Genomic DNA, 18,484 nt, shown 5'->3' on the forward strand with positions numbered 1-18,484 from the left:
TCAATAGCCTATGCACAAAGACAATATGATCTTTTTGTTCCCTTTTTGTTTTAAAGCTTGATGAAGAGAGAGAGCGCAAGTTGCTGCAGCTGAGGAGGACAGTGATGCACGCGCACAGGAGTGATTGACAGTTCGCGGCACTGTGTACAAAAAATACTCCGCTACACAATTATTTCGTTATTTTCGTTTAAGCTTATTAACGTTAGCGTTACAGAAAGGTCTGATTTACGCACTGTTACAGTCATTGTTTTTTTTTTTTTTTTTTTAAATAATGACATTAGAGTTCATGATTTTAATGTTGCTGTTTCTTGTGGCAGACTAAATGAAGAGTAATGTTTCTTGTGGCAGACTGAAGAGTAATCCGGCAGAGTTTTATACTGAAACTTTCCGTCTAAAAGTCCTTCCTTGGTCTTATCCATATTTCTTTGCACGTTGAACACACATAGGCCACAACTGGAAATAAAAAAAAACTGCAACCGCGTTAATTGCGTTATTTTTTTTTAACGCGTTAAATATTTCAAATTAATCGAATGCGTTAACGCGCTAATTTTGACAGCACTAATATATATATATATATATATATTAGATATATATTTGTCATTTGATTAGTCATAGATAGATAGATAGATAGATAGATAGATAGATAGATAGATAGATACCAGGAAAAGAAGACTTAGCTCAACCTACACACATTCACACATCTTTCTAACCTGTGTGTCCTCTCCACTGTCAGCAGGATGGTAGTTTTTGCCTGTTGCCCACCCGCTCTGACTCCCGAGGTGGAGGTGAGTGTTGGCTTGTGGGGGGCTGGTGAAGCAGGGCCGGGGGGCCACAGCTCGGGTGGGCACCTGCGGGATGGGGAGGGCGCTGTGGATCGGCTTCGGCAGTCCAGACTTCATGTTAGTGACCACCAGGATAGCAGGCATCTTCCCCTGGACTCAAAACCAGTCCACTGTATCCCGCCACAGACTGTAGCATCCAGCGTTCTTGAGATATTATTCCCAATTCAGTCCCTATTACAGTCTTCAAAAACGAAAGAGCGATCCACCTGTATGTTGGCCAGTCCGAGATGCTTTTCCAAAAGCAAATGTGAATCCGTTTAGCTCTTTAGGTTTTCCTGAAGTACTTAACCCAACATGGAAAATCCATGGCAGGAGAAAAATCACAGCATCATGGGAAGGGCAGGAATATAGAAGAGCAACGAACGTATGACAGCAGCGAATGGTGCTCAGCTGGTTACTGCAGGGATTTGAATGCACTAGTCCATGATCTCTCTCTCTCTCTCTCTCTCTCTCTCTCTCTCTCTCTCTCTCTCTATCTATCTAGGTTTAAACTCTCAAGCAGGTGTGGCTTTAAGACAGCAGCAGTAACTAGTGGCTCCTGCTTGATACCAGTATATAAGCACTAGTTTTCTCTCAGCTGTGTGGTGCACACTCCCATAAACACACACACACACACTCACACTCACACACACACCCCTCCCATCTTCATAGAGGACGTCAGAACAAATGAGCGGCATGAAGCAGCAGAGGCTGGATATGATTAGCTGGTGTGTATGTGTGTGTTTTGTTGAGCACGGAAGGAACTATGCATGTCTTACATGTGCAAATGCTGGAGATTAGAATTGACAGCTTGTGTGTGTGACTCTCTTTCTCTCTGCATTGGGTGTGTGTGTGTGTGTTTGAGAGGGAGATGCAGTGTTCTCCATGTTGTGGGCTTTCCTCCAGGCACACTGCATGCAGTAGATGTCAAATGAGGCGAAGGGTACTTGCAGGGATTAGTGTGTATCTCATAATTCTCTGTTTTTATTCATTATTTCTTTCTCGTAGACTCGTTAATCACTGCAGAGATCCACCTCTGTTTCTCTGTCTTTGTTTTTAATGAATTTTAGAATGATAAAGCAGTTTAGTGAGACATGGAAGATCATAAATCCAGCATATAAGAGTTTTTTGTACATTTCTTTATTTAGCAGATGCTTTTATCCCAAGTGACTTAAATATGAGTAATACAAGTACAAGTGATTAATCAGGGTAAAATCAAGGGCTGCCGTATCAAATGCCAAAGCTAAGAATATATATAAGCTAATATATTATTTACTTTCTATTAATCAAAAAATACTTAATATATATATATTTTTTTAACACTCAGACACATACTAAAAAAATATTTGAAAATGTACGTTCTATAATTACAAAGTCCTTAAGTATTCATCTAACACCTGACTATCTTTCTTGGTCTCACGCAGTAACAAGGCAAGCTCTGCCTCTTCATTAACTTTTGGCAACTATCTAGTAATTGCAGGGTCTGGTTCAGAGCCTTCAGTATTGATGTTGCAATGTTATGAGCTTAGTGGTTAGAAACATTAAAGACAGAGACACCATCTGGTTGAAAACATTAGCTATATATGCATTAACTACTATGCGTCAGCCAATTGCAATGTAATACTCAATTAATGTCCACCTAATGACTTCTGGATCAATATCCTACCATCTGTAGCCTATATCATGACAGTTTATGATCTTAGTCCAGGGGCGGGAGAGTATGATAGGCATTAACAGTATAATTCCCCTAAAAATGAGGGCTAGTCCATTTTAACATATAAATAATGTAATTTAAAGGTATAGTTCACACAAAAAAGACAATTCTTTCATTAATTACTCATGTCAGGTCCTTAAGCCCTTCATTTATCTTCGGAGCACAAATTGAAAAATGAGGTCTAGTGTTGTTTTGGACTCCATTGACTTTCATTGTATAGTCTTCAAAATTCTTAAACATCTCTGAAAGATACTGTACATCCTTTGAACTGAACGATTTTGGTTTCCAAAGGCCAAACATGATCTCAAATGATACAATAATAAAGGATCTTAGAATCTTTCATTTAATTTCCCTGACTTCCCAGCAACGACAAACCTAGTTATTTGCCACCACACCCAACTGCAGACAGTTGCATTTCAGGAAACTACTGTATGACCGCAGACAATGGACGCTACCCGAGAATAACGCCGCTGCCCATTACAATTAGACTTTAACATACTGACACTGTTCAATCCAACACAACATTTCAAATTCAGGTTAATGGATCGGTGGAGACGCTCACTCATAATCACACTGACAGAGTTCAGTCATTTGTGAAATGAAAGGGAGTGAAGTAATGAGAAGATTGAGGTCTCGAGAGAGAGCGTTGATGTCCTCATGATTTCCCAGAACAACACGCTGTGTGCCTCCTAAAGCATAATCCTGTTACCCATAATGCAAATCTGCATGCATTCTGCATTTCTGTGCATAGAGTACATAAAACAATTAAATTAATGTAAATGCATAATCTTACTAGGTGTACGCTAGGGCTGTCACTATTGTGAAAAAAATCATTTTAGATTTTTAAGACATAAGTGTTCATTGAATCGATTGTAAAATCAATTTTCCATGTCAAAAAAAAAAAGACGTTTCCTTTTTCAACGTCAAATAACAGACGAATGTAAAGAGAGCGCTGGAAACGCACAAGTCAGCAATATTTCTTATTTATTGGCATGAAGTTTCGTGCAGAATAACAAACAGCAACAGGAGTGCAACATTCTCGAAAAAATATATATGCAGAGGGGACGGCTGCCATAACAAAAGAAAAAGATCACTGCAGGCTTCAACCCGGCTGCATTTATGATTTAGGCAATTCAAAAATCTCCAAGATTATTTTAAATAATAGTTCAATCCATTTCAAACAACTGTTCAAAAAGAAGACGCACTCCGACCGTACTGATGTCCCTGGGACACTTAGGTACAGCTGCGCCAATTTTCCACCACAAAAGCCGTTCACTGTCAGCTTGCAATGGTCCTTTTCATAACTCAGAATTTCCTGTAACTAGATGCGCGAATGAGGCGAATTCGCGACTAACGTGCCGCGAGACCTCCAGACGCGCGTAAGCGCGTTTTTACATTGACTTAACATTAAAATCATTCGCGCCAGACACTCTATTCACGCAGCATAAGAGGTCGCTTTCGAGGTCACTGGGTCTGGGGCGTAAAATTGCTGGTATTTTCTGTCTAGCTTTCGCAACGCATAATGCACTTTCGGAATTCTTTATTTTCTTTTTCTGCTTGTTTGTGAGTTTTGTTACATCTATATTATTTAATTGTTTAATTATTTTAAAATTAATACTGTACATATTTGGTTAAAATCGATTACCTATTTTCATTTTCGAAACTTTTTTTGGTTGGTCCGATCGATTCTGCAATCGATTTTCGAACTAAAAGGGACAGCCCTAGTGTACGCAATGCAAAGTGAAGAGCAACTAGAAGAACAAAATGCAGATCTGAACAGATGAATAAATGAGATCAAAATGAAAAAAATCATTTGAAGGCCGTGCTTTTGAGTCATTGCCAAGGCAACCTCTGTTCTCGTTCTGCTGGGTAATTCAAGAGCAGTCACTGCCGTTTCACCACATCTGTCAATGAAGCACAAGAATAATATCCAATAACACAGTGAAGACCGGCTCCACTGAGGATTACTGTGGAAATGGTGTAATTGAAGTCTGATTGACGGCTTTTATCTTTCAATTTAAATTGAAACAGTTGCAGGTGTGTAATAACCCATTAATCCAATTTTGATTGCAACAGTAAATGATTTTATACTTACAACACACAGTAGTGCAGTCTAATGAGAGGTTAGAGGAATAAATTAGCTAAAAAGATCAGCATACAGACAATCAGATACCACAGATCTTGTACAGCTGAACACTTACTGTAAAGAACTAAGGATTAAAGAGGCAGTTAAGTGATGCAGTTCATCATATTCCAAGTCACAGCAGGTATCAATCATATTTTATATGCAAACCAATCCCAAAAAAAAATGAATACAAACTTGTACAACTGAAATATCAGCAAATATTTGTTGATTCTTTATTCATTATCCTAAAAAACTGAATTATAGATGCCAAGAAAAAGACGTCATGTGACCACAGCACGTTGCTCTAATGAAGCGTGCGTAATTAACTCATAATTAGCTTCCATTTGCCTCCTGCGCTCTGTCTTCTCCACCCCATGCTGCAAAACGACTATTTTAATATGAGACACATCTTAATGCCCCTGTATTACAATCTGAATTCTCATTTCATACACTCTAATTCTCCCATACTAAATTAAGATGCTAATAAGCATTCATTATGATTAGTGCTGCTTCTTCAACTGTGATGGTGGATCTGAGATCTCAACTAATGTCTCCACATATCATTTAAATAGGCATTGTTGTACTTAAAACTCTGAAACCCTCTAAATAATCAGCTTTAAAACCTGCTGAAAAAGAAATGTTGCGGCGGTTGTCTGAGCTACAGCGAACAGACACAACACAAGTACGCTAATGTAAGCCAAGAGGCACTTAACTATTGATCAAACATTTCCATCTGCTAGCGTTCACGTTCACTTCTGAGAGCTGAATTCAAGTCATTTCATTCCAGTTCGAGCAGCAAACATTGAGATTAGTGTTTCATCATTTCTCATTTTCATTCTAGGATTTCATTTTTACTGTCACTTTTTTGTCCATTTAATGCTCTAGTTGAACTGATGGACTTTTATTGACTGGGAATGATCACTTTACCTTAGTGCTCTGACACAAAAGCAGAGGTTGAAATCTCAAAGCCAACACAAACTATTACTCCTTACTAACTTAAGAAATCCTGAATGTCTCATTAGTCAAGTGCGAAAGGGATCTCATATGTGTTGTGTTGTTTGGCCGCATGAAGCCTTGTTCTGGAAACCGGAGGAAGATCGCTCCACAGGGAGGCAAGCGTTTTTTGAAACATATACACTGTATCTTCAAATGTGCCGTGATGTAAAATTAAGTACATCATTCATCAAAACAATGCATACCATATTTAGCATCTAGTATTCAAAGACATAATGTTGGAAGCGACTTTATCCTACCGATTCCCTTGTTACAGTTCACTTCTGACCTCAGGACAGTGGATAAACACAACATTAAAAATAATTCAGTGGCTTTGTACATTTCATATTAATAAATAACTTGGTAGCACTTTATTTTACAGTCCTGTTCCTCATGTACATACTATGTACTTATTATAGTACTTACAATAACTATGTAATAACTAGGTACTAACCCTGACCCTACCCCTAAACCTAACCCTACCCCATGTAGATACCCTGTATTACCAGAACCTTCTTATATAAATACACTGTAAGTACACTATAAGTACATGTTAGTACACGTACTGTAAAATAAAGTGTAACCAATAACTTTTCTACCTTAACAAAATATATGATTAAAAAAAATGTACATGTATTCTAGTTTATATACTTAATCTTAAAATATACCTATAAATATAAATATTTTGTTAACCTATCAATCAAAACATTTGAGAGTGAAGAAAATATTATTTGATAATGGAGAAACTACAGTTGTAAGTCAGAAACTAGTAAAACTACAGTTATAACTCGTTACATTTCAATATCATTTTGTGCATTCTTAATTGAAATATATTTTAAGTCATTAAGTATATATTTTACAAATGCATGCACATATATTCCATCTTGTTAGATATTTACAACCTGATATTTAATTGATTTCACATATTTCAAATTCGTAAAAAAGCACAGTGCATTTAGGGTTATTTTAGAGTGCATCACATATTTTATTAAGTCTCATCTGAGCTTGTTCTGTTGTGGGTCCGTTGCGTGTGTGAGAGTGTTTACGCAGTTAGCTGTATAACTCAGCTTGACCCAGAATAACAGGAGTGGAGGTCACCCAAACACACTCAACACTCAGCCGACTGGCTGGACTCCAATCTCCAAAATAACACACTATCACAGGGGAACATTTGAACAAGGACGGCCAAGTGTGGACTACTGACAGGTTATGAGTTGGAAACATTACCAGAGACACATGCAGTCAGAAGATTAGAACAAGCTGAGAAATAAATGCTGATATAAAGCAAGGCGTGCATGCGGAGTCGACCCACACACACTCACACATACAAAACAAAACAGTGGCATCCCGCTGCGAGGTATCCCAAAAATAATCTCTCCAGGAGCTGCTGTGACCCTAAGCTGTCAAAAGCAGTCACTCCAGGGATAAAAGAACACATCTTCCTGAAACCTGAACTCATTTATCTTCATCTCAGCTGACGCTGTCACATCCAGAAAGACTCTCAGATCAGCTCCTGTGAGTCAGGCGAGTTCGCAGGAGTCAGGCTGAGTGTGTGATCTGTTTTGTGGGAGTCGCTGCCAACAGAACACATAAGCATGCACCAAAAAAAGTACTGCGGCAATACAGTACTATAGTACAGTTATGGTATCAGACACTGCATCAATACCATGGTACTGAAATCCATATAAAATGGTATTTACATGATACTTTAGTATAGTGTAGTATAGTATATTGCAACTAACGATTATTTTTTCTGTCGACTAATCTAACGATTATTTTTTCGATTAGTCGACTACTCTAACGATTATTTTATTACAATAAATAATTAATCTAATGTTCTTTTTTTGATTAGCTAATGAATCCTTTGGATAAGTTTACAAAAAAAAAATGTAAGTACAACTTCTAATATAATATTTCAACCTTTATTCATTTTCAACCAGTGTGATTGAAGTTTTTACAGTATAAAATAATAAAGAGGCAAAGAAAATTATTTTACTATGGTAAGTATGAGTTTACGATAGCGCTTATAATTAAACCACAGTAGCCAAATTGACAGTTGTCTGAGACGTCATGAAATGTTCTTTAGCATCACAAACCATAAAATGTAGTCAGGGTTCTGCTATGGTTTAGCATGGTTTCCAGAGATCTGGAGCTGATTTGCGGTAACTCGGTGGTTTGTGACTGTAGTCTTGCGGCGCACTGTCTTTTAAGGGGCCGTTCACATATCGCGTCTTTATGAAGTTCATTATTTCCAATGTAGGCGAGCGGTATGCACGCTAATAATGGAAGCGACGCGGTCGCAACGCGCAAGCGAAAACAGGCACGTCCGCACCGCATCGAGTTAAAAACATCTCAACTTTTCAGAATGCCGCAAGTGCACTGCGGGTCATGTGACAAGAACCAACCAATCACCTTCATCCTTTCCCGTAACAACGTTGAAAGCTCAGCTAAGATGAGGGAACAGCTGATCATAGCTGTATATTGATTGCCATTTTGAAATAAATTTAGCAGAAGAGCTACTGCAAGCAATTTTTAGTGCTGCAAATCCATTTATCCTTTGTTGAAATTTCCACGTCTTCAAGTCACCTTTATTTACAATGGGGAAAATATTTATTTGATCCCCTGCTGATTTTGTAAGTCTGACATTTTTATGGTAGGTTTATTTTAATGGACAGAGACAGAATACAGAAAAAAAAAACATATTATATTTGCATTTTAGTGAGTGAAATAAGTATTTGATCCCCTACCAACCAGCAAGAATTCTGTCTCCCACAGATTGGTTATGTGCCCATGAGGAACACAGATTAGTCCTGTCACTTTAAGAAGTTCCTCCTAATGTCAGCTTGTTAGGTGTATAAGACACCTGTCCACACAATCTGTATCTTCCATTCCAACCTCTCTCACCACCACGAGCAAGACCTAAGAGCTGACAGAGGATGTCAGAGACAAGATTGTAGATCTGCACAAGGCTGGGATGGACTACAAGACCATCAGCAAGAAGCTTGGTCAAACTTGAGCAAATACTTATTTTACTCATTGAAATGCAAAGCAATTTCTAAACTTATATAATACATTTTTTCTGGATTTTTTGGTTGGTATTCTATCTCTATCCGTTAAAATAAGCCAACCATAAAAATGACAGACCCTTCATTTTTTTGTAAGTGGGCAAAATTACAAAATCAGCAGGTGATCAAATAAATATTTCGCCATTGTATATAGCCCTTTATATAAAACAGATACAATACAAATGCAATTTAGCTATAAAGCAGCTCTTCTGCTCAATTCAGGTTTGTTTTCATCTGATAGTATCAGTACTGTCAAATCAATAAAATTACAAAAAATAAACCCCAAATAAGGAAGCAAAAGGCAACAGTAGAAAGGAACCCAAACTCCATCAGGTGACATAAATGGAAAATAAAAACTTTTTGACATGGGACTCGCATTAGTGGTACAATGCATTAGTGAATAGCTCAGTCTAGTATATTATTTTGGGCAGAATAATATATAGTAATGTAGTGCAGCAGCATGGTAAAGTACAGTACTGTATAACACAGTGCAAGCATGATTCAACATTCAATAACCTTAACAACATAACATCAAACATTAAGACCATCTGTTGTCACAACAAACCGTACTGTAAAGCATACGCCAGTGCTTCATGTGGTCGAGCTTCACCAGCTCCCAACGCTTCGCTCTGATCTGGAGCGCAACCAACCACACACAGAGCAAAGACACGGAGGAAACGTTCCCCAACACACGACTACGCTCTCATTTCCTGTCCTCATGCTTCAGGGGGACGGGAATCAGTGTTTTCAATTTAACAACACAATATAAAGAGCAGTAAAGAGGAAGCATACAGCTCGGAAAATAATCAGCCCCAGCATGTCAGGGATAATCCAAATACAGAACAGAAGGGAAAACAGGGAGAACTGCATAATACGGGACTAATTAAATCTTTCATTGTGAGTGCACTTTGTTTCACTTTGCTAGGAGACATAAAATCGAGGCAAACATTCACACAACTCTTTAAACGGGGGGCTTTTGTGAAGATTTGTGATATGGAAATAATGCATTGCGATGAAAGGCAACAGCGGTTCTAGCCAAACAGCCTTCGGTACAATCCCTCTATAAATAATGGAGTAATTGCTTTGTTAAATGGAGTTAAAGTTGGCAGAACGTTCCAGCAATAAGAAAAGGTGCGAAAACAAGACAAATCCTCCCTTGATGTGGCTGATGAACATTTCGCTGCACTGGAACTCACTTCAGGCATCTTGGTGCAATAAAACAAGAAGCAATTTTATGAGACGATGCTTCTAATATTAAAACCACCCAAGTGGACTCAGTTCACCTACGTCTAATAGATGCATGTGCAGTCAGTTTTTGGAGGAAGCAAATAAAATTCAACCGTTTCTGATATCTGATACATTTTATGCAAGTTAAACAGTTATAAAGATCTACAAATGTTTTTAGTTTAGTTTTCAGTAAATATTAGCAAATGCACAAAATTTCAGATTTTTGCATCTAAAAAAAACGGAGGTGTTTTCCTGTATTAAACTATATGGGCCTTAAAACCTGGTGTATGAAATCTGATAACAAAACACATATATATTAACCTATGTCTGATGGACGAGTATAGGTTTAGCTTTTGGAGAAAATTACAAAAATTCAACCGTTTTCTGATATTTGATATGCAACTGTTATTTACACATGCACATTTATGAAAGGAATCTGCTCTGTAGATCTCATTGCTTTACATTACAAACTATCAGAACTTTATCTTTCTTATTTGCCACATTAATATCAACTGAAACTACAGATAAATGCATATTTTTGCTCGGTTTGGGCACCTAAAAAAATGAGATCCATAACTCATAATCAGTTCTTGGAGGAAATGAATAAAATTGAACTGTTTTCCATCTAAAAGCTCCAAATATGTCAGGTGGGTCCTAAAAATAGCTTTCATCGGTACTTCTGAGCATCTCTGTGAAGCCCAACCTGAAAGACCTACTTAGCCATCTGTGCTGTCCTTTCAGTTTCGTAAAAGGGTGTCTGCAATTTACTGGGACAAGCCTAAAGGAAAAGTACAAGAAGTTGACTCAAAATCAAGCCAATTGAACCATGGTTATGGTTTATTGTGGTTTTAAATTCTTGACAGACATTCACATACAATATTCATTTACTGGCAGGTTATGTTATGTCCGAAACAACTCGATCGCGTCCAGAGCTGAAGGTCATTGACTGGGTCTGCTGCAGATGGGTGATAGAGGTCCAGTCTAGCAGTAATGACAATCCTTCTTAACGAGATCAGATTTAAAGGTGAGCGCACAGGCAGAGGGAAATCCGTTAAACAGCTTAAAGGATGCCGGTGGCGGGTGTCTTAGCATATGCTAAAACCGACATCTCCTCTCTAACCATAATCCTGCCTTCTTCTAATGGCACTGCATGCTAATGTCTAGCTGAGAGTTCAAAGTTAGGACGCATTAAGATTTAGATGTGGAGTTGATTTTGTTTTTTAACCATTTGATCTGTAAACAATCATTTAATTTCAAAAGTTGTAAACAAAGATTATTGGAGTGTGTTCAGTGTTCATCAAATAGTTTTTCATGTAGTTGAAAATCTAAACGAAGCTTTATGTTTTTGTTATTAAATTTGGGTAATGAGCTCATATGCTCTTTTGGTTGCTCTTTTGGGTTTTCAGGTAATAAATTAAACTAGTCTTGGTAAAGATCTTCAGCAACAAGCTGCCTCTCGATATTTCAGCAGAAAAAAAAATGAAAATTATTTTTGGTCACAGTCAAGTGTCTCCACACTGCTGAGATATTCCCCATGTTTTGTGCATTGAAAAAAAAAACTAACTGAAGAAGTGCTAATTAAACCATTTGGGTCAATGGTTTCTCCTTTCCCAAACTAATTTCTTATTAATTTCTCAGACTATTTCTTGTTTTGGAGGAAAAGTTTTGCCTTAGTGGAATATTTTGGCTATCATGTCTTTGTCTCAATTCCATAAAACGGGAATTGGGGGGTGGGGGGGTTCAGCTTAAATGTTGGGGCATATGTACTGTTACTGTTGGCTAAAATGTAAATAGGAATTCACACGATTGAGATTTCCTCATGAGGGTTAAAGATTTCACCAAAAGATTTTGCTTGTGTTCAAGTTGGACACAAGAATCCTCCTCACTGACCAACAGAAAGCTGCTTGTTTTGAAAGTACACTATTGTCAACAAACTTCACGAGACTGCACATTCATGCTAAAACTTCGCCAATCTGCCACAATTTCATCGAGCTGTCATGAACGCCGACAAGACAGTGAAGTCTGTGCATCGGCTTCAGCTCAAAGCAGACGTGAAATCACTCTAATTTGGGGAGAAACAAACAAAAATGAGCACAGTGTGTTGTTCTGGAAGAGCATTAGCTCTTGTTTATATGTTGAGACCCAAATCTCTTGCGGCGTCCTCTGCTAGCCCCAACTGTGTCACATCGCATGACCGCTGTGGCCGGATTTTTTAAGTCTCGACGATAAAAGCCAGACAGAAGCACAGAAGAGCCTCTGGCTCACAGAACAGACGAGAGCGTCTGAGAGTGGTTGAATAAGGGTCGTATCCTTAAACATGACAACACAACCTTTCATAACCCTGAAACAGCTTAACCTGAAACCCATAGGTCTAACATCTCAACCCCTTGCACTTCCTACAGGATCTTACAGGCTTATAGCACTACTGAACATGGTCAATGGGCTTCCCAAAAGCTTTGCGGTCACTTTGCAGGCACTTTTCCTACTGAACTACTCAAAATGCCATCATTGAACATCATCTTTCTTCTGGTGTCACATGTGACCCAATTCAGAGCTCTCTTACTTCTGCACCTACAGCTACAGATAAACTTTGCTTTAGAGTTGAATTAAAATGCTGCAGCAGGAGGAGAAGGCTTTGACAGCCCCCTACCCTTCTAAGGCCCAATCACTCGCACATCCCTAAGGGCCGCGCGGCAGACACAAGCTGACTGTTCACAAAGTGACAGCAAAGCATGGGCTTTCCTTCTTTCTTCTCTGAGCCTGAATATAAATGGCCGGGCCCAAGGGCCAAGAAATTCAGCTGATAAGGTTTTTAACACAAGCTCAGTAGTGGTAATTTGCATGAACTCTCAGTAAAAAGCTTGACTTAATGGTGTCATAATGCAGCAGTGGTAACCAGGGTCATTTCAGGTAAAAATAAAAACATGGAATATTTATAAGCAAAAACTCTGTACTATATAGAAACTGACGGCAGGGATCTGACGTCTGTTATCAGATACAAGCTCAACGAGGTTTAAGGTCTTGCAATCAATAATTATTATTGTATTATTTTATATTATAGAGTTATATTTTTATTGTTATATTTTTGAAATATTTATCATGGAACATCACATATAATTTATATATATATATATATATATATATATATATATATATATATATATATATATATATATATATATATATGTGTGTGTGTGATATTTCATACTAAATATTTCAAAATAATATGTAATATTATAATAATTATTATTATTTAAAATAACATTAATAATAAAACATGTTTAAAATATGTTATATACATACTTTATTTTATATACCCATTAAACCAATACAATATTGTGTAAATACATCACATTATTTTGAAATAAATAGCCACAATTATACACACACACACACACACACATATAAACATAAAAATATACATAAAACCAAATATACAAAAAAAAAAATATTAGTAATATTGAGTATGCATGTGTATCTAAAATTATGCATCTAGTGACTGAAATTATAATTATAAAATATAACTCTCTATGATTCTGTCTAACAGCAAGGGATTGATTAATTAAGCTGCTGAAAATAGTTACATTTTCATAGTTTCTTTCTTAAATAATAAATGATGAAGCAGAGCAGCAGACATTTCAAAACCAGCTGTTAAAGTCAAATTCATTTGGATATGAAGATCCCATCTGTTCCAGTTCATTTGGAAACTCAATCAAACCGCTTGGGTGGTGCATGCAAACACGCCATGTCCCATTGCTGCAATTCGAGAGTAAAAGATGGAGTGTGCAGTCACAAGCTACAACAATTGGAAGGACAGCACAAATAATGACTGTTTCCACACTGGTTTCTCAAACACACCACCTGTGAGCCTGAGTTAGGAAGAACATCTGGATTTAACAGAGAAGATGTGAATGTTTACAAACAGTCTGCATCATGTGCTAGCCCGAGGGACACAAACAGTTAGACAAGACAACACAATGCATCTGAACGATCTGCTCCTTTAAGAGGCAGGCAGCAGGAAAAGAGACTGTGACCTTCTAAATGTGACTCACACTTTATACCCACGGCAAACATGACACAAACACAGCATCTATGACTGCTGACTCCTCTGCACCGAAGCTCTCATAATCTAATTGAGAACAAAACTGAATGAACACAGTGTAAGAATATTTGGAAAGTGCTGGCCTTTTCCTACACAACATTTCCAACAAATTAGGTCAGAATTATGTAAAAGGGGTTCGCGTCTGGCTAAAATCACACACTGCAACAACAGCTTGATGCACTCAATATTAAGACAGCAAGAAAATGAGTTAAAATGTAAAAAAAAAAAAAAAAAAATTATAATAATAATAATATAACAATATCAATCATTAAATTTAAAAAAGAATAATTCAAATATAATAAATAAACAAAACAAACATCAATAAAAACAATGAATACATATGTTCTTGAGAAGAGATTAATTGTGTTAAATTCAATATATGAAAGCCTATCTCTCAATTTTTCTTAATTGAAAGTTATAAAGTCCAATTCTGAGGCGGGAAAAGACTGATATTTTTTCAGAATTGCTAGTTTATACCGCCCAATTCGGACTTTATTTCTAATTAGCGACTTTACATCATTCAATTTTAAGAAAAAAGTCAGACTTGTGAGATTAAAAGTAGCAAATACCTTTTTATTATAGTATAGTTTTTTTGTTTTTGTTTTTGTTTTTGTGGTGGAAATTGGCTTCCATACCATTGTCAAATGTCCATTCCAAACTCTTTTATAACGTTTGTTGTGCAATAAAATGTGGTAAAATTAATTAAACTGAATAAAATTAATTAATAACTAAACATCAATTCATAGTTTTTTCCTGTTTGTACCCTTTATGACCCTGACTTTCTATATTCTTGTGACCTTAACTGAACTTTCAGACTTAACCTAAAGCTACTTATGCTAAAGCATATGCTTAATGAGTCTTGATTTGCATTATAAATATAAAAAAATACATTAGTTATTTGACATATTCTATTTGACACTCTTTAACCCTGTAAAATAAGTAAAGTACAGTTGTTATCTTGTTCTACCTGATTAGACCCATACAATTCACTTTAGAACAACAACAACAAAAATTGTGATGAAAACTAATTTCCTGCTCTAGAGGAACCATTAATCACCTACACAATAAATCTACTGGCGTCCTTTGGTGTGAGAATCATGGTGAGGAACGTTCTGGAAGAGCTGTCTCTTGCCAAGAGGCACAACTACACATGAACCAGGAGAAAGTCAGAGTCGCTGGGAAGAGAGATAAGCGTGTGGGATTAAACCGGCATGAAGCCTCCTTCTGGAGTCTGGCTCATCCCAAAAATGACTCACTGTACCAGTAAAGCCTGTGTCCGCTCCGGGACCGGCCTACCTCCCGCTGCTCCGCGCTTCCCACCACGGAAGATCAGAAAGGCCACGTTTCATCATTCATGGGGGCTGTATTGATGTAATCCCACACAAAATGTTAAATATATTTTAGCTATAGAAAGTCATATGTAATACCAAATTGAGACCATCCAGTTCAGAGAATGAGCTAATACTGCACAAACTATGACTTTACTTAATTTCCAAATAATCCTAATCATAATAAATCATGTAATTATCAACACAGGGTTAGTTCACAGTTACAAATGTATTCATATTTTTATGAATGTCATACAACTTTAACATATTATTATTTTATATGATGAACATATGAATATTACACAGAATCAATACTATTAATTAAATATAAAAGTATTAATACATTTTCATATCTACTCATTTATGTACATGGACTGCTCATCTCTTAAAGTTTTTAATGATTTATTAATCAAAGTTATTATAAAGCAGGGTGATGTCGCAGGCCAGACTCAAACCTAAGTGGCAGCGTGAGAACCACAGTTAACCACAGCACCATTGCTTCAACTGAATGGACTGGTCAGTCATGAAACCAAACAGAAATAGTCAAGACAATTACTGTAGAATGCAGTGCTGGGAGATAACGAATTACAACTACTCACGTTACTGTAATTAAGTAGTTTTTTCATTTTGTACTTTTTTAGTATATTTTTAAAGCTGTACTATTACTTGTACTTAAGTACAAATTAAGCTAAATAATCTACTTCGTTACTTTTAAATCATAGTTCGTTACTCAGTACACCCACAATTTGAATCGATATTCAAACTTCACTCCAGCACTCCAGTAGCCAATAAAAATATCAGATCGTAAACGGACCAATCAAAGCGCTGATATCTGAACCACTGCAGCATGTGAAGAGCTGATCAGACAGAAAGGGAGATCAGACTTATTTATGGACTCAGAGCTTGGAGAAACAAACTACATGGTAGTGTTATCATAAATATCTATATCTGTATATCTGTATTTTTCGAACCATTAAGCATGAGAGCATGTTCTAGTACATCCCCAAAACAAATGCAAGACATTGTAAAAGAGCATAATAGGACCCATTTAACCACTCCTATCCAACCAAGATATTGAATTTAGAAATTCCTGTATCATGACCACTAATTAACACACTTTGTCAATAAGATAAAAGTGGGGTTTGTTCAAAGTTGCTATTATCCATTAACATAGATATTTGATATGATTATTTTTTGTTAATTAAATACCGCCGGCTAAAAAGTAACTAGTAACTTGTACTCCGAGTATTTTTCGAGAGGAGTACTTTTTACTTTTACTTAAGTACTGTTTTGACTGCAGTACTTTTACTTGTAATTGAGTATTATTTCATCAATGTAACAGTACTTGTACTTAAGTACAAATGTTCAGTACTCTTTCCACCACTGGGAAAATGAACCCTGAAAGAGTGATAAGAAACTTGGCGGGAAACCCAACAATACAGGACAAACACAGCAAAAAAAAAAAAACATAACAATTAGGTCACCTCTGATGTTCCAGGCTGAAGAATCACACACACACACACACACACACACACACACAGGACTCTTCCATTTCTGAACACTCGGTTCCTTGTTCTCCTGTTTCCATGGAAACACACCTCTCAATTCTCTAAAGATCAAAGGAATCTATGAGGCAATGATAATGGGCTATTTTCGTCTATTAGACATTCAGTTTGATAACAGTGCTATATAAAGCACTTGTCATCTACACAAATATACAAAATAACACACACTTCATTCGAGGCTTCGTTGTTTTAGTGACTACTATCCTGAAGAAGTATGAATTATGACCTAATAAATCTATCGATCAGTTATAGTTATACAAAGTAAAATATACTGTAAAATGTAAAAAAGGGAGTAAAATATAGAAAACAAATAAGTAAAATATAAAGTATTTTGAAGCGCTAAAAATACAAAAACTAAAAATGTTGCTACAAATACTGGAACTAAAATTAAAACTAATGCGAATAAATACTATAGTAACATGTCAATAATAGTTAAACGACACTGCTATCGCTCTCTTTCTCTATAATAACTACTATATTTCTTTTCGGTTTCTGTCATTAAAAAGCCCAATTTCTCTTTCTCACACAGACTGACAATTATTCACAGACACTCTGTGAACCAAACCCCTGTGCCACAAATTTGCCTGTTCACACGTAATTGCATGTGTGTGAGGCTGCAGGCTGTGTATAAAAACTGTCAGACTGCTCGAGGTGTAGGTCTCTCATTTGCTCACCACACACACAAACCCACCCATCAACACACACACACACACACACACACACAAATACGAATGTGCACGATCCCTTTTCAGGAATTCAGCTGCAGTGAAGAGAGGTCAAGGAGAATCGGCACAGAAGACAAATACTTGCAACAGCCCAGGTGGGGAAAAAGATAGAAATAGAGGAGTTATGAAAGGTGACAAGCTGATATGAGGTCACAATTTAATAACACAGACGACAAGAACAGATTAAACAGATAACAGGTGACAGTAAAGACATTCATGTTCCAAAATATACATTTTGAATAAATGCAGTTCTGTTGAATTTTCTAATTAAAAAAGTAGCACAACTGTTCTCATTTTTGATAATACTAATAAATGTTTCTTGTTCAGCAAATTGCCAAATTAGTCATTTCTGAAGGATAGTGTGACACTGAAGACTGGAGGAATGATGTTGAAAATTCATTTTTGCGTCACAGGAATAAATTACATTGTTAAATAAATTCAAAAGTATTTCACAATATTAGGATTAAATAAATGCAGCCTTTGTGAGCATTCACAATCCTCTCACCAACACAGTCAAAGTGGATGGGGATCAGTGGCTGCTAAACCCTAAAGAAGAGAGAGAGAAAAAATCCCACCCAAGCATATAAAAGTTGCCTATACTACTCATTACTTCAGCCTTTCTCAGGTCCGAGGTGTGAAAGACCGATGCTGAAAGAGGGGGGTTTCATGACCCTTTAAAAAAGAGCTAAATATCCTGAGACACATTCACATATAAACACACACACTCCACCCAATCCCACGGGCTCAAATGAACACCTCACTTTTCTTACAGCTATGACGCAATTAGAAACACATACACACACACACACAGGTTTCCAT

The 18,484-nt window shown here is 36.8% G+C and overlaps 1 protein-coding gene across 7 annotated transcripts in view; it reads right to left on the minus strand.

The window, feature by feature from the left end:
- The window catches only part of LOC113105544 (neuron navigator 2-like), a 171,919-nt gene that overhangs the window by 85,946 nt on the left and 67,489 nt on the right, over positions 1-18,484 (minus strand). The window contains exon 1 of one of the 7 annotated variants that reach the window (XM_026266656.1): positions 711-1,389. The exons of the other annotated variants lie outside the window; for them this stretch is intronic. Within the exon in view, the coding sequence (XP_026122441.1) occupies positions 711-926 (216 nt within the window). The 5' untranslated portion in view covers positions 927-1,389. Of the gene's footprint in view, positions 1-710; positions 1,390-18,484 lie in introns of those variants that run through there. 7 annotated transcript variants of the gene reach the window in all.

The sequence above is a fragment of the Carassius auratus genome, chromosome 7 (assembly GCF_003368295.1).
Source record: "Carassius auratus strain Wakin chromosome 7, ASM336829v1, whole genome shotgun sequence".
Lineage (NCBI taxonomy): Eukaryota > Metazoa > Chordata > Actinopteri > Cypriniformes > Cyprinidae > Carassius > Carassius auratus.